Source organism: Arthroderma uncinatum (genome assembly GCF_011692745.1).
Source record: "Arthroderma uncinatum strain CBS 119779 chromosome Unknown scaffold1, whole genome shotgun sequence".
NCBI lineage: Eukaryota > Fungi > Ascomycota > Eurotiomycetes > Onygenales > Arthrodermataceae > Arthroderma > Arthroderma uncinatum.
This window is the reverse complement of record NW_022983863.1, coordinates 1365055-1388061: the sequence shown is the minus strand read 5'-3', so window position 1 is coordinate 1388061 and position 23007 is coordinate 1365055. Positions and strand designations below refer to the sequence as shown.

General features: G+C 48.4%; 6 protein-coding genes across 6 annotated transcripts; 3 read left to right on the top strand and 3 right to left on the bottom strand.

The window, feature by feature from the left end:
• Positions 1-1019: 1019 nt before the first annotated feature.
• GIQ15_00421 (salicylate hydroxylase) lies at positions 1020-2410 on the top strand (the record flags this gene model as incomplete). The annotated part of the gene is made up of 2 exons (XM_033547838.1): positions 1020-2003; positions 2069-2410. 2 exons carry the CDS (start codon positions 1020-1022, stop codon positions 2408-2410), a joined length of 1326 nt encoding a protein of 441 aa, XP_033408789.1.
• A 3251-nt stretch (positions 2411-5661) lies between these two features.
• Positions 5662-6631, bottom strand: GIQ15_00420 (uncharacterized protein; the record flags this gene model as incomplete). The annotated part of the gene is made up of 4 exons (XM_033547837.1): positions 5662-5821; positions 5885-6023; positions 6078-6477; positions 6533-6631. The coding sequence occupies 4 exons, from the start codon at positions 6629-6631 to the stop codon at positions 5662-5664; spliced, it is 798 nt and encodes a 265-aa protein (XP_033408788.1).
• Positions 6632-7769: 1138 nt separating this feature from the next.
• GIQ15_00419 (PA and RING finger domain-containing protein) lies at positions 7770-10064 on the bottom strand (the record flags this gene model as incomplete). Its single annotated transcript, XM_033547836.1, has 1 exon — positions 7770-10064. The coding sequence occupies one exon, from the start codon at positions 10062-10064 to the stop codon at positions 7770-7772; it is 2295 nt and encodes a 764-aa protein (XP_033408787.1).
• A 2331-nt stretch (positions 10065-12395) lies between these two features.
• GIQ15_00418 (uncharacterized protein) lies at positions 12396-14711 on the top strand (the record flags this gene model as incomplete). The annotated part of the gene is made up of 1 exon (XM_033547835.1): positions 12396-14711. One exon carries the CDS (start codon positions 12396-12398, stop codon positions 14709-14711), a length of 2316 nt encoding a protein of 771 aa, XP_033408786.1.
• Positions 14712-15394: 683 nt separating this feature from the next.
• GIQ15_00417 (uncharacterized protein) lies at positions 15395-19965 on the bottom strand (the record flags this gene model as incomplete). The annotated part of the gene is made up of 6 exons (XM_033547834.1): positions 15395-15584; positions 15639-15976; positions 16040-16373; positions 16432-16682; positions 16740-19436; positions 19510-19965. The coding sequence occupies 6 exons, from the start codon at positions 19963-19965 to the stop codon at positions 15395-15397; spliced, it is 4266 nt and encodes a 1421-aa protein (XP_033408785.1).
• A 1984-nt stretch (positions 19966-21949) lies between these two features.
• Positions 21950-22829, top strand: GIQ15_00416 (uncharacterized protein; the record flags this gene model as incomplete). The annotated part of the gene is made up of 3 exons (XM_033547833.1): positions 21950-21962; positions 22016-22286; positions 22598-22829. The coding sequence occupies 3 exons, from the start codon at positions 21950-21952 to the stop codon at positions 22827-22829; spliced, it is 516 nt and encodes a 171-aa protein (XP_033408784.1).
• Between the last annotated feature and the right edge of the window lie 178 nt (positions 22830-23007).

Below are 23007 nucleotides of genomic sequence, written 5' to 3'. Positions count from 1 at the left end.
CCTGTTAAGATCATGGATATCTATATGCATATGGGTTGGGAGTATACTCTTCGTTCTCGCGTTTCTCGGCAGGATTTTCAACATTAACAGGAGCCACGGATCGCGCAGACAGGCTGGTGGATGCAATTCTGATGTCATGCCCTAAAATGAAAACAGCCCCGTATTGGCGGAGAGCCATCCAGTAGAATTTCGCTAAAAATGCGACTACTGAAAGTATGAGAGCCGGGGAAGCTAGGGCTGATGGGCCTCGCTGGGATGCGAACCGTGAACCGAGAGATTAGGAGACGATATTTCGGGGATCTGACGAGTTGCATACGAGGTGACGTAGAGATATATCTCTCAGCCCGGAGCCTCGGAGGACGATATCGGCAGACTCAGGGCTGAAATTGAACGAACGGCGCCAAGGGCGAGCTGTTCCTGCGACAAGTCGTATCCGTCCCATTCCCAACACACCTGGGATGCATCCATGTTGTCTGCTGTTTTAGTGTCCAGTCTATCCTTTAGATCTGGTCTATACACTCCGTATTTTCGCATGTCCATAGCATGATCCTGGCTGGTGTTGAAGGAAATCTCTGCATTTTGGATGCTGAAACTGTTCGACCCTAAAAGTTCATACAAGCCAATGAACCCCACAACTCCGCCAAGTCGGAAGAGAAAACACCAGAAGAGATGGAGAGAAGAGGCGAATTGACATGGATGGCCCAACGGCCCGACCAGTGCCATTGCCCCAAAGCAGCGGTGATGGACGATCCTTTGCCTAAATTCCGAGTAAATAAACGAATTGAATCTGTATCTTCAACCCGTCAAAGAGGAAAAAGTAAACATCAAAGAAGCTTCCGGCTGGTTGATCCACTGTCAACTCCCCTTGGCATCGAAGGGGATTTTTCTGGGATCCTTGTCGACTGGAGTCTGAGTATTTAGTAGTTGTTATATATCTCCTCCATGACCCTGACACAAGGGAGAGGAAAGAAGCCAGACCGTAACGTCTTTCATCTTTCTGTTGTTGAACTTCGCCTTCAATGATACCGCCGTGCGATATCCTCGTCCTGGGTGGCGGCATCGCTGGTATTGCTGCTGCGCTTGCGATATCAAAGGAGCTCTCCCCCAAAGTCCCCGGCCTCAAGATAACTATATTCGAGCTGCACAATGTCCCGTCCACGTCTGGAGGGGCGATCAACCTCAACCCGGCGGCCCAGAGACACCTTCACCACCTTGGAGTGTTGGACGAACTCGACAAGATGGGCGCCGATGGCGGGGCAGAGGTAGACCAAGTCGAGATGTTCTCTATACATTCTGGACGTCGGCTCGGGCGTGTGGACTTCTCAGGCAAGGATGGGAAGGGATATGGTGGATACAAGGCCAGGAGAGTCATGAGAATATCCCTTCACCTTGCCCTGCTCGCCACGGCTGAAAAGGCCAGTAACATAGATGTGAAGTTTGGAAAAAAGGTCGTTGACGGCGTCGAGTCGGAGGAGAAAGTGACGATTTTCTTTGAAGATGGCACCAATGCTGTCGGCGACCTGGCGTTGGGCTGCGATGGAGTGCATTCGCCCACGAGAATGAAGCTGGTTGACCCTTCGACGCCGTCAGAATACACTGGTATCTGCTTCATCCAGACGACCATCAAGGCGAACAGGATCAACGCTCCGGTACATTTCAAGACAACGGCCATGAATCGATCACGGCATGGCGGCTTGTTAACCACGTATTGTCATAAAAACAAAGAAGACATCTTCGTCGCTGCGCTGGCCGAAGTAGATGCCGCAGATATCTCGCACGAGACGTTTTGCCCCCGGAATAGAGATTCAATACGACACAGACGAACGACGTCGGAACGACTGAGAGACGAAGTCTGTGAACGATTTAACGACTGCGGAATACCCTGCGTGCAAGAGATGTTGGAGAAATCCTTGAATTGGGCCCTATACCCGGTCTACCAGCTACCTCCTGATAGGAAATGGCATACAGAGAGGACTCTGCTACTCGGAGATGCTGCCCATGCTGTATGTTCATTACCCATAACCCTTGATTCTGTTTGTGTCCCTTTACTGATACAGAGCCCTTCTAGATGCCTCCTAGAGATGAATCTGCAGCATTTGCATTAGATGATGCAATCCTGTTCTCCCGTATACTTTCACTTTACATCCACCAACCTATCAGTGATGCATTCGCGGTGTATGAGTATATACGTCGAAGCCCTGTTACCAAAGCATACAACTCGTCGAATGTTACGTGGATGAGCAACAAAGGCACAGGGCGATGGACCAACCGACTTGAAGAATGGATGACCCCGTGGCAGCTCTACAAGGACAAGAAAGCGAGGATTGGGGCATGGGAATTCGATGCCAGCACTCTATATATCCCACCACCGCCGAAGGAACCGAGCCTCAGCTCCCTTGAGGACAAATGACGACTTACGAACCACCTAATGCGGGTTATGCAAATTGTTTAACTAACTGTACGATGTATTAATGGCCTTTTCTTTTCTTCTATTCCCATTTGTTTGGCTTTGATACTATACCCGACTATCCATGACGCTTCCCTTCTTCCTCTTCCTCTTATTCTTCTTCCTCCTTCTTCCTCCTCTTCTTCTTCTTATTCCTCCTCTTCTTCCTCTCCCCCCTCTCCTGCCGGATTTTCAAGAAAAGTCTCGTCCCTGGCGCCTGCGTTTATTACGATACTCTGACCATGTTCTTTCTATACACTTGACCTAGACGGAGGCACTTTCCTTCAATTTTTCTCCTCATACCTATTTGTTTGTTTTCTTTGTACAATTTTATATATCCCCCTTCTCCTTGCTCTCCTCATACCCGCATACGATAGTGTCCATTGATAAATTGTATACTCGTTTACTTTTACCATAAATATCCTCTTACTGGAGTCCTTTACCCTGGTATAGCTTCACTCCGTACTCTACCCCATCTCGGAATGGGGAAGTTGAAGTTCCTTGGAGCCGCCTTAGGCCTGGCTTTGGTCTCACCTACCATCGCGGCGTTTAATGTATACGCTCTGCATGACCGTGAGGCGGTTATCTCATCGCTCGGCGTATCTTCCGAGTGCCTTTCGGCTTTGTATTGTCCCCTATATTCATAATCCCCCTTACCAATTATCCCCTTCTACTGAAAGCGCCGCTAACTGATGGCAAGGAACTATACCGTCCAGTGTGATGGCCCAAATGCTGCCAGGGCTGTAAAAACCCCTGAGAGTGATTGTAGGTCCCCTTTCTCCGTACATTGGCGTCTCTTGCTCACTATGCATGCATTACTTAGTAAACTGGACTATGGACAACTTGACATCCCTATGCACCGAGGATTGCTCCAAGTCGTTATTCACATGGCTGGAAACTGTGGAAGAGAAGTGTGAGGGCGAAGAAGTGGCGGCTAATGGTCTCGTCGTGGACCCAAAGGCGTTCCCTTTGAAGTATATCGCTGGTTATGAGTTGGCTTGTTTGCAGGATAGGTAATCTCTCTTTGGTTCCTGGGTCCCCAAGCCTGCTAACAACGACGTTCAGCAACGACAACTGGTGTTTTTTTGAGGCACAGAGCTGGGACAGCAGCGTATATACTAGGCACGTACATATTTCGGTTGTCTATATGTTGCTCAAACTGACCTTTATTGTAGTTGGGATAAAACCCCGGATGCTTGTAATGGTGACAACTGTGAAAAAAAGGGTTCTGGGGACGTAGGCGACACCCTATACGTGACAAATGCATACGATAAAGAATTGGTAGGTTTTACCTTGTTATCAGTTTCCTTCCTGTTTACTGACCTCAACAAATAGTACTGCAGCGAGTGCTTCCTGCTTATTTGGAGACAGCGGATCGAGTCCCCCGTTTTCCCTCAAGGGAATCTCATGGACCACTTTACCAAACAGCTTAATAAGTTGGAGACAGCTTGTTCTACAAAACTGCCATTGACAACACCAGCTCCAACCCTTGTACTCAGGGCTAAAGATTTTGCAGCAACAACTAATGGCCATGTGTTGGGTGCACCGACGATATACAGGTCTACTCAACCTCCAGCAGCGACAATCACCGAAGACGTTGTTGCTCGACGCAGTTTTGCACCGAGGGCATTGAAGACGTTCTATACACCAGGTAGCTAGGCCCTTGCGTCCTTAGTCGATACTGTTAGCCATCGCTAATATGCATGCTTTAAGCAATCCCTGATACAACGACTCAACTAGGGGCAACTGAGGCCTGTGGTAAATACTATAACGTGGTTTCAGGAGACACGGTATGTTTCTATGCCTATTACATCTCCAAGTTACCCGCTAATTAGATATATTGCATATAGTGTAATTCCATCTCCGAACAGTTGTAAGCACTGGCTCCCTTAAAAGTATCTAACTCGATGCTAATTAACTAGTGATGTTACGCTTGATGAGTTATTGGAATACAATCCCAGGGTAAGCCCGAGGCTTTTCAATACTTTGACGGCCACATCGACCTGAAATCAATTTTAGTTCTAGTGCTAATTATTTCGCAGCTTGCTCGGAACTGCGATAACTTATGGGCAAACTTTGCTATCTGTGTTGCCCCTATTTCCCCAAGCCCAATGGCCATGGACGGAAACTGTGGGGAGAATAATCCAGATGCCACCTGCAATGGATCCCCCTTTGGCTCGTAAGTGCTTCTGGCCAATTCACAAACATGCTCCTATCCAAATACTGACTGAATTATTGGTAGATGTGTAAGGTCACCCTGTTACATCGCTCAATTGTTGCTATCTACTAAATATGAATTACACAGTGCAATAACGAGGGGAGATGTGAACCCTGTGAACCAAAAGCCACCACCCCTCCAGCGCCTCAGACAGCACCAAGTGAAGATCCCTCAGACGAGGAACCACCAAAAGAGGAGTTGCCCAGAGAAGAGCCTCATATGGAAGACCCGAAAACCGAGGATCAAGAGAAAGAAACGCCAACTTTGCCGTCTCACAAAGAGGCACACCCTCTCCCATCGCAGGGCGGAAATTCTACTATGATTAGCAAGGATGGATCTTGCAATAAATATATTGTTTGTGGAGGCACACCGTATGGAAAATGCTGCAGCACTAGTGGTTTCTGCGGGACAGGGCCAGCATGGTGTGGTACGAATTACCGAACCCCCTAAGCCTTCGATGACATATACTGATGCTCAATCGACATAGGTATTGGTAACTGTGTTTCAGGGGATTGTGACACCAAGGATGGTGGTGTTACAACTGATGGCAAGTGTGGACCACTATTCCCAGGAAACAAAATTTGTGCTGGGACGTCTTTTGGAAGATGGTATGAATATTCCCTTTTTATATACCTTTGTCTAAATATAACTCTTTTATTTCTTGAAAGATCATTTGCTAATTCACATTTGGAACAGCTGTTCGAAGCAAGGATACTGCGGCTCGACAGAGCTTCATTGTGGCAAAAACTGCCACTCTGAGTGTGATGGGAAAAAGCAATAGAGCCGAGAGGTAGTTCGGAGACTAGAACACCAAGGCTGCGTTGGTCGGGCATTGTGGGAAGATTGTAGATTAGCGGTGGTAGCGGGTTATGAGACGTGTTGCTGTATCATTATCACATGGAACGACGAGTAAGAATCAACTTTATGGATATCCTTTTATCACCATGTTCACTATTAGAACAGTGCACGAGTAGGAATGAAATTTATAATCCGGGTATCACATCGATTTCATCTCGGTGGCGTCGCGTAGAGAGGGGTTTGCTGCAAAGGTCTTCTCGAGTCTGGAAGCCCAGAGAGCAGCACCAACGGTATTTGTGTATGCAAAGATTAGGGATGCAAAAGGAACCATCTCCAGAACAAAAGCAGCCGCTCCAAAACTACTCACAGGTCAGTTAAACGTCATCTCTTCTCAGGGCTAATACAATTGGCAGGGAGCTTACCTCGCATATGCGCCTCTGTTCTTCTGAAGCCACTCATCTCTTTCTTTTGAACCCCATCCCTTCAAGTAAAAGTACCTTGCATGCATTAGAGGCCCAACCCTCGTCCCTTGTGCTCCAATATACATAAATGTCCCCACCACTGGAATAAAATTCAGAGGCAGATACAAAAGTGACCGAAAAAAGTTCGACAAACTCATCTTGTTCATCAATGAACTGCCTCCTTTCTTAAAGAAATGCCCAAGTCGAGCCATTGGATCAGACGCGGGCTTTATTTTGCGGTCCTTGGCTACCAGCTGTTCATTCCCACAGGCAAGCAACGTGCCGTCAAACAAATTGAGTATGGTCTCCTGGTCGAAGCCATAACCCGATTTCGCAAGATAGGAGATTATCGTTGAACTCTCACTCAGAACTAGTAGGGCTGCCGAGAACGGCGCTATAAGAGGGCCAGAGGTAAGGGCCAGTATGGCTGCTTGGGGTATATAGGTGAAAAAGAACATGGCGCCGGTGACGACGAGACTCAAGGTTACTGTAGGCGCGAGCTTCGAGAGCATTGGTTTGTATAGAGATGGGTGGGATAGGAAGTATACAATGCCCTAAATTCGAGGTTAGGTCAATCAATGAAAAGAAATTATTTCATTTTAGGTATACCTTGAACGGGTAGATGTATGCGCCAGATCGCAACCCATCTTTGGCGAGCGCTAAGAAATTGCGCAATTCCTCCTGAATCATGCGATTGACTCGATCCATCTTGTTAGAAATTAAAAAAAATATGTAGCGAATTGCTAGATTGTAGAGGACTTCAAAGGGATGGCGGCGTCAACACTGGTGGTGGAATATTTGAAGGTGGTGGTGCTGATCCCGTTTCTGGTTTTCTGGAGTTATGACGACATTTCTGTGAAGATCGCGGGAAGTACCGAATGTCACGTGATATGACATCTATCAGGAGGTCCATGGATCTGTAGGAGAGTGAACATATTGCAAGAGCTGGGAAGGTTACAGGAGTACCGTTCATGATGTAGGTACAAAGTAGACATTCATATACTAATTATCTGGGGTAGGACGCTGGGGCTTGTCCTCGCTCCGGCTTTCGTGGTTCCTCCACTTCCATCTCTTCTCCCCATTAATATCTTCAGGAGTGTCCTTTCAAAGGAATGCAGTCCTGCTGTTTTGTTTCAATTTTGCACTCAAAACACCCAAAGTTCTCGTAATCCTCCAAGGGCTCGTTAAAACCAAGCGATGCAGTAAGGGGTAGGAAGAAGCGGAATAAAACAAAAAAAGAGAAAAAGGAAAAAGTGGAGGGGGAATCATAGGATGAAAGACAATTGTAGCACGAGGGGGTATAAGTAGAGACATATGATATACAAAGGAAAGCGTAAAATTAAGGAGGTTGAGGCGAGAAGAAACTGGTTATCCTAAAGTGGTGAAGGGGTAAGGTGAGATGTGGTTGCTTTAGTTAGTCTAGCGGTTCCTATGGGTTCGCGTATGCCGGACCTGGTGCCACATTGAATCCCCACTTAAAGCAGATAGACTCAAGGACGTAAGGCCTCTCCACGTAGACCGGTGGGATGCGTTAAGGGCGTCACCAAGTAAGGCACCACGCTCCAATTCAGAGTCGGTATTTTCATGATCTGGAATAGGGATGGCGGATGAGGAAAACCCATCGTGTCCCTCGACGGCTGGCGCTTGGTCAAAACTGGATGAAGGATCTAGGCTTCCCGAGCCATATTCGTTAGGTCCTTGGTTTCCAAATGACCTAACAACATCGCCTTTGCATATTGGACATGTGCGTCGACGGGTTGTAAGCCATGGTGTTCTTATAAGCTCGTTAGCAGGTTATTCTTTCCATATTATGATGGATTGATAGCGGAGGCTTGATTTAAAAGACTTACATGCACTCAGCGTGAAATTCGTGACCGCAGGGCAAACTCATAACCCTGCTTTCACCGTCGACATACTCTTCAAGACACACAACACATTCTACCTGGCGACCAGTATATTTCCGTCGCCATAGTGTTGATCCAGAATTGGATTTCTCAGTACCGGCTGAGAAAGCCGTGATATTAGGTAATGAATTTGACGCTGTAGCACCCCCATGGGCGGGGAGATGAGATCTACTATCAGAGCGTGCAAGGAGAGGAGATGTAGGGGTGGCAGATTCCGCTACTGCTGTACGGGGAGGCGTACTTGAGTTGGAGTTGCTTGTAATTGTATGGTATGTTCGGACGGGAAGTTGATCAACGATGGCTTTGGGCGCCCTCCATCGTCGTCGGCGTATCCTGGAACGAAGTAGGAGGAGTGCATAGACAACGGTGAGGGTTATCAAGGGGCTAACCACCAAAACTAAAAGGGTGTCGAAGAATGGACTGGTAGACATGCTCGTCGGAGCTAGGGTAACCCATAAGCCTTCGTGTTCAGGCTTATCCGCCGACTTCTTGCCGCCGTGATTATTGTGGGCGGTCCGGCTTCCTCGGCTGCTTTGTGTATCTTTATTCCCATTTGATGGTGCATGATTCTTGTTGTCGCTCTCTTCTCCCCAGCCAAAGTGACCGTTCCACCAATGCCGATCATTTTCAGGGTTACCAGATCCAGACTTCGATGTGGATGGCTGTTTGCTGGAGCTGCTGGGTTTGCCTTTGCCTTGGGTCGACTTGTCTTGATGGGCGTATTCACCACTGCCTGGGGTAATGCTTCCACCCTTGAAGCCATTAGAATCAGGGCTAGAGCTAGAGCCATCCCGGTTGTTTGATTTGCTGTCTTGACCTTTGGGACCTGTGGGCTGCGGTTTACCGGCAGCCGTTGAAGTGGGTTTGAAAACGAGGTCAGGATCGCGCCAGTCTTGAATTCCAATAAGGAAGTCGTCCTCACTGTTCTGGTGAGGATCTGACTTGGAGGGTGCCGGGACAGTGTTTTTGTCTTTTTCCTGATGGGCAGAGCCTTGCCCTGGTTTTGAAGGCGTTTCGGTATCCAACTTTCCACCTGGTGAAGTCCAATCGATATTGCCACTGCTAGGCGGTCGCCTGCTGTCCTCATGGACCGCCTTATCTTTCCAAAAGCTGAAAAGGGATGAAAGGAACCCTTTGTCTGAAGATGGCGTGCTCTTCGGTTTGGACGGTTTTGTCTTTATAGACTTTGAGTAAGAAGCACTGGAGATTCCGGCTTTACTAGAACCGCTGCTTGGCTTCGTCTTTTGTTTCCCTGCATTGCCTGGCCCTTTCAATTTAGACCCTGGAGACCCGCCTTCATGACCCTTATCCGCAGGAATCAGTGACGATAGAAGGTGTGCTGTGGTGTGAGAAGTAAAAACAGCAGGAATAGTCACATTTGATGTATCCCCATGAGCGTACATCGTAACCAAACCTCCACCACTCACATTATCTCCAACTATCACGGCTATCCCTCCTCTTCGTTGTACCCATTTTGTCTTTTCTAAAAAACCACAGCCACCACGGCTTAGTAGAACCACCTTGCCTGAAATCTCTGCACTCTCTTGCAGCGATTGTATATCGGCATGGGTTGGCGGCTTGGTCTTCTCACCACCGTGGTTTCCAGCATTATTTCGGTCAGGCAACACAGAGTCGCCTAGTGAATGGTGAAGGTGGTCATCCGTCCCGTCATTTTCTGTTGGCAAGCCACTATTCTTCCCATCACTTCGTGCTAAAACTGTAGCAGCTCGTTTCTGATTGCTTCTTTTCCCATCTTCTTCGAGTCCTCCAGGAGTTGGTTGGTCTTGTAACTTGGACTTATCTGTGCCGTGACGACCGCCAGCTCCCGTCTGTGCACTCCTATCTCCTTCCTCCCACCCCGGAACATCGGAACAGCCTAGTTCTCCTTCAGCTTTCGTTGTAACCCCTCCCTTGTGGCCGACATCGTCTCCAAACCCACTCCCAATCCACAACTGTCCGTCAAGACCACGCGAGGGTAGGAGGGGGCCAAATGCAGCAGGTCGGGCGAGGAAAAACGTCGAGTTATCGTCCGTCAGGCTTATTAATGCAGAGGGCGGGAATAACGATGAAGGCGCGTGAAAGAACAGGTCTCGTATCCGTCCTACTTTGCTTCTGTAATTTCTATAATCGGACCCGGCAGCGTGCCCTGGGTCCGCAGATCGGCGAGTTAAGGTCGTAAGCAGGAGGGGGAGGAATACAAGGCAAAGTAGGAGGAGGATGAGCTGTGGTGGTCTCATTATTCCGTGTTTGCCAGATTGCGTATGCTTTTTTTTGTCGTTCGTAGTCGTGTGCAGACGCACCCTGAAATCAACTGGCGTGTGTGCAGTTGGGTATGAAAGGCAAAAACAGCTGACTCGACTTCACCCTGGGGGCCAAGTGGCCGCTCGTTGAATGGCTGGGCAATCCAAGACGAGATACCAGGCTGTTCAAGGTCGTCCTGGCTGCGAGGAATGGTGGGCAGCAAAAGCGAACTTCGATCTTGTGAAGCCCATCGTCATGCTGGCTTGGCGTTACGGTGTGTCACATGATCATTCCCTTTTTAGCTTTTGCCATGAAGGGGGAAAAGTAGAAGGAAAAACCACCACAGTCCAGCGTTTATGCGGCCAGATATCAAATATTCAGGCAGCCACAGGCGGCGAAAGTCGTGTCTCGGTCTGGCATGCGGCCTGGAATCTGAGACGGCGTTCGGCGGTGAGATTACGTTTATATTTGGATCCCGCAGACCTACTGAATACAGAGGTCTCTACGGCGTACTAACAGTCCTTTAGAGCCCCTATATTTTGTCCATTTTCCTAGGGACAAGTCTAAGTCTAAGGCAAATATAAGGTGAATAAGATAAGGCGAATTAAAGCCTTCATGACTGTTGGAAGGGACCCGGTGTTGTGAATTTCTCGTCTGATATCAGCTGCCGTTATCACGATCAGGGCAGGCAATGTTGCGAGCCTTGGTGGCTTGCACTCAGTCTCCATAACTCCGCATTATCAATGGCTTTCAACATCCAAATGCCTTCCCGTATGGCAGCCCACGTTACAGAGCCCGAAGCCCCACAGACCTTCTCCGTGATATCTCGTCAGACGTTGCTAGATATATGAGAAACCTTTACTTTCGCGAATCATAGCATACGTAAACCGCAAAAACAAAATAAGCTGAAGAGTGATTGGCGCTCGCTCTCTGCCGACGGGCTAATGCAATACCAATCCCTGTTTAGCGTCTGGGACCTTCCGTCTCCCCTTCTTTCGTCAGATATCGAAACGCGGACTAGGATTGTTCGCTCCCCTGATCAATATTCCGGTGGCCCTGACCATAATTACACGCTTGATGACACAGCCGTAGCGAAGATACCGAGCTAGTGCCTAACAGAGGTTTGGACGAAAGCAAGTCCACCAGGACAGCCGTGGAGATGTCTGTCAAAGGAATGATTATCGTTCCTTGTATATACCCCGTAGCACGCGGCTATTCCCCCCATCTGTGCCATCTCAGGATGAAAGAGAACAACTTCCGTCTTTCCATATCAAACCACCTCCATTTTCCATTCGTCACGTGACGGTGATAATACCCGATGGATCGGGATGTTTATTTCAACCTCATCCAACCATTTCTATATAAACCTGCTCCTTTTAGGGTCGAAAGGGATAATTTTGCCGGGAAAAGAGGTTAGACTATGTTTAATCCTCATGGCTCATTTTATTTTCTGCTATAGCCTTCGATTTATCCCTAGGTAGTGACAGAAAATGAAGTTTATCCTGCTTGAAGGGCTAGTGCATCATTTGCGATAGTCTATAGATACTATCCTGGCTGATGTATCAATGTGCTCTATCATTTTATCAAGGAGAAGAATATTTGTTTATAGACGTTGCCTTTCTAGATGGCCTATAGCGAGATTCTTAGCCTCGCCTTTAGGAGGATCATACCTTCCTAGAGCCTGGTTGTTGCTGAAATGTCTATAAAGGCGGAATTTGCCTATTAAATACAATAGTTAGCTTGCTTATCTCTTATATCAGGAATGCCATACACCATGTGTTGGCAGATGCAGGAACATACCCATCTTTGCTTTCTAAGAAGTCTATGTGATATCCTGTTTATACTATCAGGTTGCATGAACTTCTCTTCTCTTCTCTCCCTTCGCTTCTCTCACTTCCTGCACAGAAAACCACGTGATGGAACATGCCCTCTTTCTGTTTTAGGAAGAAGGAGAAAGAGATAAGTGGTCTGTGCGCTCTATCTTTTTTGATGTCCTGCTTCCTCCTTTCTTCACTCTCTTTCACCACCCCCAGCTTCACTCTCCAGCTTCACTCTCAGTCGCCCTCTTTTAACTGCACGACATTCACGTCGGGCTCCCTGAGCTGTCAAGGATTTAAAGACGCCAAAGTAAGTACCGTCAGACCCTATGCTCTATCCTGCTTTATCATCTTGCCAGCACCTTGTTGCTATTGTTTTTACTGGTGCTGTTGCTAGTATTAGTGCTGACAGTAAATATTCAGGGTTAGAAAGTGACAAGTGAGACACAAGATAGATCTGAACGCGTTGTCTGCCCCAGCTACTAGTTGCAGAGCTGAAAGAGCGCAGAGATGAATCCATACAGATATGATCGACCTCTTGGGGCTAGGGAGCAGGAGGGCATGAACACGATCCCGTTTCCCCCATTTCCATATGATCCAGCAGATGAGATGGATAGAAATAGCTTCACGCCTCCGCCGCTTAGGTTGCAAGGTCCACCACCTCAATATCTTGGAGCACAAGGGAGACTGCTTGGATATCCAGGAGAACCTGCAAAATATCCTACTGCTGCTAGGGGGAAGATGGATGCAGACACAGTTACTCACACTCATACGCACCATCACTCTTATATGGAGAACAACTTTAGACCACAGCAGCCCATTTCTTATGATGCAGCACCCCGCCACGCACTTATTCCTCCTCCACCAGACCTGAGAGGCCCCCCTAACCCCTATATTTCATCTTCAGGGCACCCAGGGAATTTTGCTGCAGCTGCAGCTACGCCTGAAGGTCCACCCCATTCACAGGAACGTCCTCGGCCTTTCTACCGAGGTGTTCCCTCATTCGGGCAGCATGCACAAGTACCAGAACTGACCGGGCCTGCTCTGGCAAGATCAAGACACACTAGCCAGGAGCTTCAAGATACAGACCACTTGCCTTCCTCCCGTCCTATCTCCCTGGCCTCGCTTGCTACTATCACGGCCAAGGGCAAGGGGCCAAGGGCTGGAACACCACAGGGAGTCGACTTGGGTGACGAGAATCCAGGTGATTTGGATATGTTTTATAACAACCACCGAACCACGGGTACAAGATCAAACCCTAGGATGCTAGCGGGTCCCAGTGCATCCTTGATGGCTCACCAACTGCAAAATGTGCCTAGAGTTGATGTTAGAGGACACCATGGACAGGCAGGAGAACTTATATCTCAATATCACCATCATCAGAGCCCACAACGCGCACTTAACTCTGGACAGCATATGTTTTCAGTCGACCCAGGGGCGCCTCAATATCAAAACCCAAACATCGCTCCACCGATTCCGTGTCAGCCTCCCCATATTAATTATGCAAAGCATGCAACTGTGTCAGCACCCGCAACATCAGCGCCCACTCCAGCGCCGCCGAAGACCAGACCGGCAACTCCAACTGGCCCTTATGTTATGGGACCCGATGATCTTAGCCCTACTAAACAAGAGGAGAAGTTCATGGCTCAGAAGATGATGCTGGAAAGGCTTGAAGATAATTCGATCAACGACACTCTTGAAATTGACTTCTCGAAACTTGGTGTTAATCAAACCGATCACTACCTGGATCTCATTGGCGCTCCACCTAGACCTAGGCCCGAAGTGGAAAATACCGGAAACGAAGAAGGTCGACAAAATGGAATGCGTACAAACATAGATGAAAAACAGCATGGGCCTAAGCTGACATCCCCTCAGGGGGTAGTTCCAGGGAAATCTACAATGGCAACCCGGACCTCCCCTGCCGTAACTGGCCACGATATGTCAAGTGCTAGTGACACTCGAGTTTCAGGGACTCGTCGTCAGGAACATAAAGATGTCGCGGCTCAAACGAAGACATCCCAGTTCTTATCAGCTGCATCCCATACGCAGTTAATTAAATCTATCAGCCGCGATGCGGACGATGACTTCGATAGCCCAGCATGGGAAGTTAGCAATCTACGACGTGCAGGGCTCATTCCGCCAATCTCCTCTGGAGCAAATGATAAAAAGGATAGCGTTTCCCATCCATTAGAAACCCACCAGGAGGTTCCGCCCACTGATTATACCGGGCCTATATTTGGCCGTTATATCGGTGGACATGTGAGCATGCAACCAGATTTTGTCTACCGCCCAGTTCCCTGGTCTATTTCCACGGCAGAAGAAACTAAAAAGGCCAAAGAAGCCGAAGAGGCCTCGAAACCGTCGTCTCCTAGAGCTTCCAAGTTCCCACCTCCAGGTTTACCACCTCCACCCACCTTACTGGAAAGCCCAATCGGCAAGAATCGTGCCACAATTAAGTCTGCCAGCGACAAAAAAGCCCGTATAAACGAAACTCTCAAGTGGTACCGCGCCGATCGTCGTTGGAATGAGGGGCTCCGCGAACGTTTAGGGGATATTGTGCAAGACTACAAGGAATGCAATGGTGATATAAATGCAGCAACCAGTGCTAGCGTGAGCCGTGATATGGCCGAACGAACCACTGGTTTACTGGCTCAGGCCATTGCAAACCTCCAATCCTATCTTGATGGAAACGCGAAGGACCAGGCTGGGAATTTTGCCAATTATGGCCCAGTCCCGGACGAATGCTGTGACTCGTGCAAGGATGGTAGCTTTAGCCTCTTCGATGTCCAGCCTGGTCCATTCAGAGGCTCCGAGACGAGGAACTAGGGGGGAAATCAGCAGTGGAAAACGCAGGAATAAAAAATGGTGGTGCTTTGCTTATTCAATTTGATATAAAATTCTGAAAAGCCGCAGCAAGGAGTGAGTAGTACGGGATATATCTCGCATTTCGCTTCCCTTCTACACACGCCTTGGGAACAAAAAAAGAAGAAAAAAGGCGATAATTGTTTTTAAATCTGCGCTTATTAGGAATTCCCTGATTTAGAGCTTAGTGGTTGAATGATAAATTTAACTTGCGTTTGAAAAAGAAATAAGTCTTTATTGTCAAATGAATTCACAAGAACGTTAAAGTAAGAAAGTAACCTCCATTCCTCCTAAAAACCTAGACTCGTGGGCTCGTGATAGCGAGAAACAGAAAACGAAGGCAGAATGGGAAATGAATCCGCGCAGACTCCGAGGAATAGGTGCAAGAAAATAAAGCAAACGCAGAGAGAAAGAGAGCTTAGGAATAAAAGAAGATTCGACCTCTTATCCTATGCAGATAAGATAATTTCTGACCTGTTTGCACCCGGAGACTCTAGGAGGATGCTAATGAAACATCAGATTAAAAGCTAGGTAAAAAAAATGGAAATGTGAAGGGAAATAGATAAGTGAGAAGTCCCTTGCCCGAAGAAATTCGGAAATGGGATTAAGCGGGTGAAAGGTGGTAAATAGGTGTTAAGAGAAATTTCTCAGCAGGAAACAAGGTTGATATGGTTATCGTTGAGGGTCGAGCAAGCTAGAAGCATTTTATGCGGGTGGAATACAGTGCTGACGACTGGGGAGGAACGGCTGTGATGTAAAAAGCTGCTGTGGGGTTCAAAGGTGGAAAGGTGGGTGCCGTCAACATTGAAGGTCTTCACCTCGCGGCGATTAGTTCCACTAAGAAAATGTTAGTTAAAAGGCAAGCCAATGGTAAGATAGGGGAGAACGAACATTGTGAAAACAGGAGCATGTTCATGGACGCCCAAGGTTCGGAGTGTATCCTTGGTCGCCTGAGTGGAGTCAATGGAGTGATCCATTCTTAGATCCCATAGTCGAACTTCGCCGTTGCGACTTCCGGATACCAATTCTCTGACGCCACCTCGTTGCATGTGGACATTGGTGATCCATTGTTTATGTTCTCTCCAAACCTTTACCATTGCAGTCGTGGATTTTAAGCGCTGGTCGAAAACACGAACTGCCCCATCGCCAAATCCTGCAACGAAAATGTTACCGGCTACCTGGTCGGATGTCAAAGAAGTGATGCAAGAACCAGAGCGGGCAGATATATCCTGCGTTTGATTGTTAGATTTGAAGATATGCCTTGTGATAGCAGGGTATAGATAGAAACTTACCGTTGTGCAGACTTCAGTTGCAGCATTCCATACCCGGATAACTTTCACGTCTCCCGCCACTAGAGCTTTCCCTTGCCCTTGCTGCCAGTCAAGAACGAGCCCGGCATTTTTGTTACTGGGTATTAGCTCAGGCAGGGCACGGAATGCCGTAAGAACTTTAACGTTCTTATTCGACTCATAGCTGCGGAATAATTTTAATACACCATCGGAAGAACCAGTCATCAAAAGAGCTTGGTCGTCTTCGTTAATGAAGCGAACTTCATTAATCTTAGAACCGAGCGGATTGCCATTGGAAAATCGATTGAGATAGGTGTTTGATTGCCAATCCCAGATGCTGTACTAGGTTAGCGACCACTGGAGAAAGTTTAGGGAGGCTAAACCAGGAAACTAACCATATTGTGTCCCGGTCATCGGCTACAGCAAGATGGTCCTCAAATTGATGGAAACACATCTTCATTGGCTGGGTAGAGTTGTTTATCAGGGAAACAGAATTATCCCAGCGAGTACTTCCCGCTTTATCTTTCATTGGTTGCGTTTCAACAATGATCTTTTCGTTCCTACTCCGGCGCCACAAGCGTTCATTATAGTCTGAACTACCGGGTTCATCTGGTTCGTTGGGCTTCATTTGGGGCTCTCGGAAGTACTAAAATTACACTGTTAGTGGTGCTTAACGTGTTTGAGGGGGTTTCACTGTACGCACTTCTGTAGACCAGTCTAAGAATCTACTAACTAATGGGATAGTAGGCTCTTGTTTCATGTCTCTTGATTTAAACCCTCTCGAAGATGGTGTGGGCGCTTGGTGGTATGACCTTGCAGAAGCACGCTGGTCATTCACCTCTGGAGGTCTCGTCCATTCAACAGGTGCTCGGCCTCTTGGCGTGACTGGGACACGGCCTTTGGGTGGCTGAGGCCTAGCAAATGTCGCTGAGCTTGGAGAGCCCGGAGCCTGAAGACTAGTTGATGAAGATCCAAAAGCCATGTTTTTCAAGGATGCTGCAACGCTGGCAGTCCTTCGTAAGCTCAAGGAGAGGTATCCTTCAGTCTTAGGAACTTGTTGGCTTGGAGGAGTCTTGGGTCTGGCGTTATCAACAGCCTCTTGCTGCTGTGTTTTCTTCGACTGAGCACGGCTATATAAATCAAGAATGTCATCCCTCGCTTTACGAGCCAAGTTGCCCATGGGTGATTCTAGAAGCATTTTGTGTACATAATCAACGATGATACCGCCATCTTGAGCAACATCTGGGTGAGGGTCAACGGAGAGGATAAGGACCAGTTTCCAGATCGAACCGATAATGGTACTATAAGATACACCACCATCATATGGCTGAGGAGGCTGCATCAGCGGAGAACCCACGGGCTGGGTTTTTAAGACGTGCTTTTCCTCGAGCAGCTGTTCGTATGCGGCCACGATGAATTTGTTTTGGTATCTCTTGACGAATGTTGATACGAAAACTAAGAACTCCTTTCGCACAAGGACGCTACCGTCAGAGCCCATTGGGAGAACAGCCACAGCGAGGTATTCTTCAATTTGAGCTACTTGATCAGTGAGATCCGGGATACCGATAAAGCTAGTGAGAGCATGTAACATTGCTGCTCTGACCTCTGGGACTGGATCAGTCGACAGCTCGCAAAGCCTCGGTGGAGCGGAAGCGCGAATACCCATCCACTTGGCTTCCGGGAAGTCGTTCCATAGCATACTTAGGCATAGACAGGACCATTGGCGTAATAATGGGTTTTCGGTATCCAGCAAATGAGTCAGACATGCGTCAATAAGATCTGGAGACAAACAGACATGTTGCCCTTGAGGGTATTGTTTGCAGAAAACAGCAACAATGAATGCACACATGGCTCGATGGTCACTAACATTCGCAACAGGGATGGGGGCGCCGGGGTTAAGGATGGTGATAAAGTAATGGATACCATTATCTTTCAACAGATCATTTTGTACTGTATGGTCAACGGCCATTATCCTCGCCCAGATGAAGACCATAACGGGTTTAAGCTCTTGTGCGGCACTCTGGAGTAATTTGACGACATATGGGAAGATGCCGATGCTGAGAGCAAGGTGGACAGCCCAAGGACCCAGGTCGAGGAATCCACTCAATAGAATCAATGCACGTAATCGGTGTGCTTGGCTAAGAAGGACTTGCAGGACGATGGGGAGCTGATCTGGAGGGTTCTTTTCGGTCGGCCCTGAGGACAAGTAGACCTCAAATGCTGTAAGTTGCTCAGCGAAGAATGAAGAATGCTGGTATTCGTAATGTCTAGTGCCTTCCTCTTGTTCGATAAGAGCTGGAAGCTGGGCGAGAACCATTTCAACAGCCAAGTCCCAACTCTGCCAGAGAGGGTGGGTGTGAGTGATGGGTAATTTGGGCGAAGAGATTGGATGACATTCATGTGTTCTCATGATTCGCTCACTCAGGAGGAAGTTTCGGAATAATGCAGCAACCATGAGGTCTTGCCGGAATAGTTTTTTGAATAAGGGGCGTGGAAGCGTGTTCCAAGCAATGGTATCGGTAATTGCTGTGAATATCCAGTTGAGTTCACCCAACGGGCTTCGTCTATCCTGTAAACGGCCCGGAACTCTAAATTCATCCACGGAAAGACTTGTCTGCAAGGGATTCTGCAGCACAAAATACCTCAAAGCTATTTCAATAGGAGTGGTGAGACAGCATGTGAAAAGATCGGCAGGTAGGTCGGGGTTTGTGGGAAGAGTCTCATTCTTCTCGCAAGCAGCAAGTAAAATGCAATCGCCATAATTCTGTAGTGATGCAATGGGATCTCTCTTTCGAGCCTCGGCGTTTTCCTTTTCATGCTTTTCAAGGAAGGCGTGGAAATTCTGCACAATATTGCCTGCATGCGACACATCGAAAACGAACAAGCTGGGCCCAGCGAGCCAAGTCTGTAAATCGTATAGGGAAACCGGAATATATTGCGTATAATTCTTGTTGAATACCCAAATTTCACCGGAAGGCGTGGGAAGAGGGACACCATGACCATTGTAATGGAATAATACTCTTTCATCCTTTGCATTTCGCCGTAAAGATATGCAAAACTTCTTCGTTTCCTCCACGGAGGGATCCAGGTATTGTTTATATCGGGTCCGCAAACTGAGGGTTTCGTACTGCTCCTGTAGCTTCTTTCCAATTTGTTCCATAACCTTATTCTGAGCGCCAGTCGTGGAAGTCGGGTCGACCCAGCATTCAAGCTTAGCTGCCGGGTTCGTCTTTACTACGTCCGGAGGGTCTACCCCGATATTAAGACAGATAGCAAGTGCTGCCGAGACAGTCTTCAGCCTGTCTCTCATACGCCAGTCCTGGCTTCTCCAGGTTTCATCTGGTTGTTTCGGGATCCCGTTGCTGTCATGGCGTTTTTCGGTGAAGTACATGTAGAAGTTCTAGAAAGGCATCACGATTAGCAGACTGGTAGACTGAGTTACATATAAGTCATGCCCAGTGCGTTCAACTCACGGAGTTCAAAATCTTCAAGTATTCACTTGATGTGTATTCATCCTGCCAGCCATGACGGAGCTGGAAGTCTTCCTCTTCGTTTCCGAGCGCCCGACTCTCCGAACCCAGGTCATGCCAATGCTCACTCTTTGCGCGAATCAAAGCAGGCTTCCGTCGGCCGTTTATGTTCGGCCTCGACCGCGATACCGGCCTAGACTCGTTTGTAGAGGAATACGAGTCTTCTCTCGCATAGTCGGTTGATTTGGGCCCATTGTGGAGCTGGACGCCGCTGCTGGTGGCTGATCTATGGTGACCACCGCTGCCCGAAGTAGTCGGCTGTATAACCGGGCTGGAGGCTTGAGTGTCGGCAGTAGACTCGAACGAGACCCGGACCGTCCTATTCTGGCTCGGCCCAGGGGCCCTCTCTACCTCCTGCGTCATACTGTAGCGGGGAAGCGAAGGCGCATTTCTGCTCATGTCAAAGTTGGACGTCTAGTCGTGCCCTGTGTGACCAAGAAAGGCGCCCGTCAGTATTCACAAAAGGCGTTAAACTTCAATGCCGGCTGGTCTTTATTGAATTACAAAGATGTATGACATGGATATCAAGTAGTGGTTCTCAGGGCGCCCAACATGATAGGCAGGGGAGTGTGTAGCTTACTAGTAAGAGCCCAAAGACTTGTTGTATGTATCCAGTGTGCCCAGGTTGAGAGATGTGATGCAATGTGGGGGTAGACGGAGCTATCGAGACAAGTCAAAGAAAGCATTCACCAGCATCCGCCACTTGTAGCTCATCTCAGGCCTTGTTATAGGAGCAGCCCGCCTCATGTCCTGCTGGCTGCGCGTTGGTGATATTCGAGGTCGAGGTCGTCGGAAGCTCCCCATAAGTCCGCGCGGATCATCGATGTTCCGATAAGCCACATGACCTGTGCCCGTATTAGGTAAGGCGGTACCCGTAAGTCCCTTGCAAACTACAGAGAGACACAGCTATATAGGACTATCTAGGACTGTCGAGGATTGTCGAGGATTATCTAGGGCTATCCAAGGGGGCTGATGATATGTCGATGCATATTTGATAGCAGGTGGTGGAGTTTGAAGCATCAGGCCGCGGAATCCATCTATACGAGTAGGATGCAGCTGAAACAATTTTCATATCACATAATTATTTACCGATAGCTCTAGTATTAACAAGCTGGAGTGATCGAGGAGAGGCTCACTCAGGCCGATAGCATATATTCATTCAAGTAAACACACCAATATCAGTCGTCTAGACTTATCAAGTCCTTTCTACGCCGCTTATAAAAGCTCCCTCCTAACATACCATCTTGCCAACCGTCTCCATTTAATTCGTGTCTCCTGAGACCATCACTAGTAGATGATGGAACTAGTGTCTATATCAGGGCACTTAGTAGCAAAGATCACTTCGTAGAGCAGTGGGCGTGTTGTATCAATGTGATCTAGATATTTTTATAGCCTGACTCCACCTTGGCGCATTTCTACAGGGGAGCATCAAAACTTACCTAATCGTATAGCAGTCCAGCAGAAACCACGCAGACAAGGGCGCATCTTTTCCGATATAAGGGACCAGGGTATTTCGTATCCGTCGGCCAGGTTGGTGGTTTGGCCATGTCTTGTTGTGAAAAGACACCCTCTACCAGCGAGAGCAAGGAGCCTGCCAGGGACAAAAGCAACTCTGCGCCTCAAGGTATCCTAGCAAGCCTGTCTCCTGTCTTCCTTGCGCTGCTTCATAGCTCCTGCTGCTGGCTTCCAGTGAGTTTTTCATGATTAAACTCTGATCCATGGCATTGCTCTTCGTTGGATTTAGCTCACATGTCTTCCTTGGTTATCTAGGCCGTCCTTGACTTCCTATCAATCGGGACCGCGTCGGTCAGCGTCTTCGAGCAGTTTCGACCATTTTTCCTACTCTTTACCCTTCTTACGCTTGGGTGGAGTGTGTATCGCAACGGGTTCGACCGCCGCAACCTCCGCCGAATAGCTGTATCCGGTCTCTTTCTTGCCTGGCCGCATATCTCGAGATTGCTTAAACAGCCGCAGCCTCACGCCGAGGGACACAAGAGCTGTCATTAAGGGGGCCATATATCCGAGGAACATAAAAGTACTTTACTGCTGGGAGCTAGCTATGATTATGGCTTCGTTTGGGCTCCGGCCATCAAAGCTGAGCTTATCACCCCTCCGCCAGCTACCGAGAGCTACCTACTCTCGCAGCTGCCTTTATGCGGTACCTGCCGCCACCACAAAGCTGCGATCTGCACACCATTGTGCAAAGTCTCAGGGGTTAAGGTCGCAGGAGTCGTTACTGTCTTTGGGTTTCTGGAGCTCTAAGCCGGTATGGAGACGGGCAGGCGTCAACACATTCCGATGTCTGATCGGTTGTAGCCTAGGGGACTTTTCCGCCATGTGGTTCCTACAGTCGTGTTACCCAGGCATTGGAACAGGCCTTATCATGGGGATAGCAAGTATGTTCCTCATGTCCTTCCTTATATCTATATACTAACTGTGTATGTCGTAGTGGTCTCGGGGCTGTCTACATCCATGCTGCTGGAGACCGTGCTACTTCGAATGGGCCGTGACCAGCTGCCCTGGAAAGCGGCTGCGAAAACGGCAGCCGGAATGAGCCTGGTCTCGATGCTTGGAATGGAGACGGTGCAGAACCTCGTGGACTACCACTTGACCAGCGGCGTGGTTGCGTTTGACGACCCGTCGTTCTGGATGGCAGCTGCTGCCTCTGCCGCTGCCGGGTACCTTGCACCACTCCCGTATAATTACACCCGCCTGCGGAAGTACGGGAAGGCATGCCATTAATACGTACCTGGATCGGCTATAGACCGTATTACTCTATTAAGCTTTATCCCTTCCATCCATCTACCATCTCCTCCGCACTGTATATCATCATTATCATCTATCGTCTATCATCATCTATCATCTTATATCATCATCTTATACTCTATATCATCATCTTAGTACCCTTGTATCATATCGTCATTGTAGGAAAACCTTTCTGCGCTTAATCAGATCGCGCCCTGACTAAGCGCTGGCCGACTAACCCGATTCGACGCAAAAGAGAGCCCCCTAACTAGCTTGTTCACTCCAGGCCTGAGAAGCCAGCGGCCACCAACTTCACTCGATTTTTTCCCCTTCTCCTCCGCCAGTTTCACGATCGAAGGTGCTGCGAAGAGCGTCGTCAAGAGTCTCTCCTCCCTGCCCGGCACCGCTTCTCCCTCCCTCTCCGCCTCTCCGGCCCTCTGACCTCGCCGACTGCGCCGCTCCCAATGCTTGTTTCGTCTAGTACTACGATTCTGCAGCCGATCGCGCGCGCTCTATGAATGTTTGGGTCAGGAACACCACAGGACTCCTTGGAACGATAACGTTTAGCCACTCCTTCAGCAAAGGGATAGCCGGCTGTCTGACACGAACGCATATTCGATCGCTTCTTTATTTGCTTTATTCGCCGGTTCTCGCTCGTCGTGCTGGCTCTTTGATAGCCTCAGCCTGGCATATCCT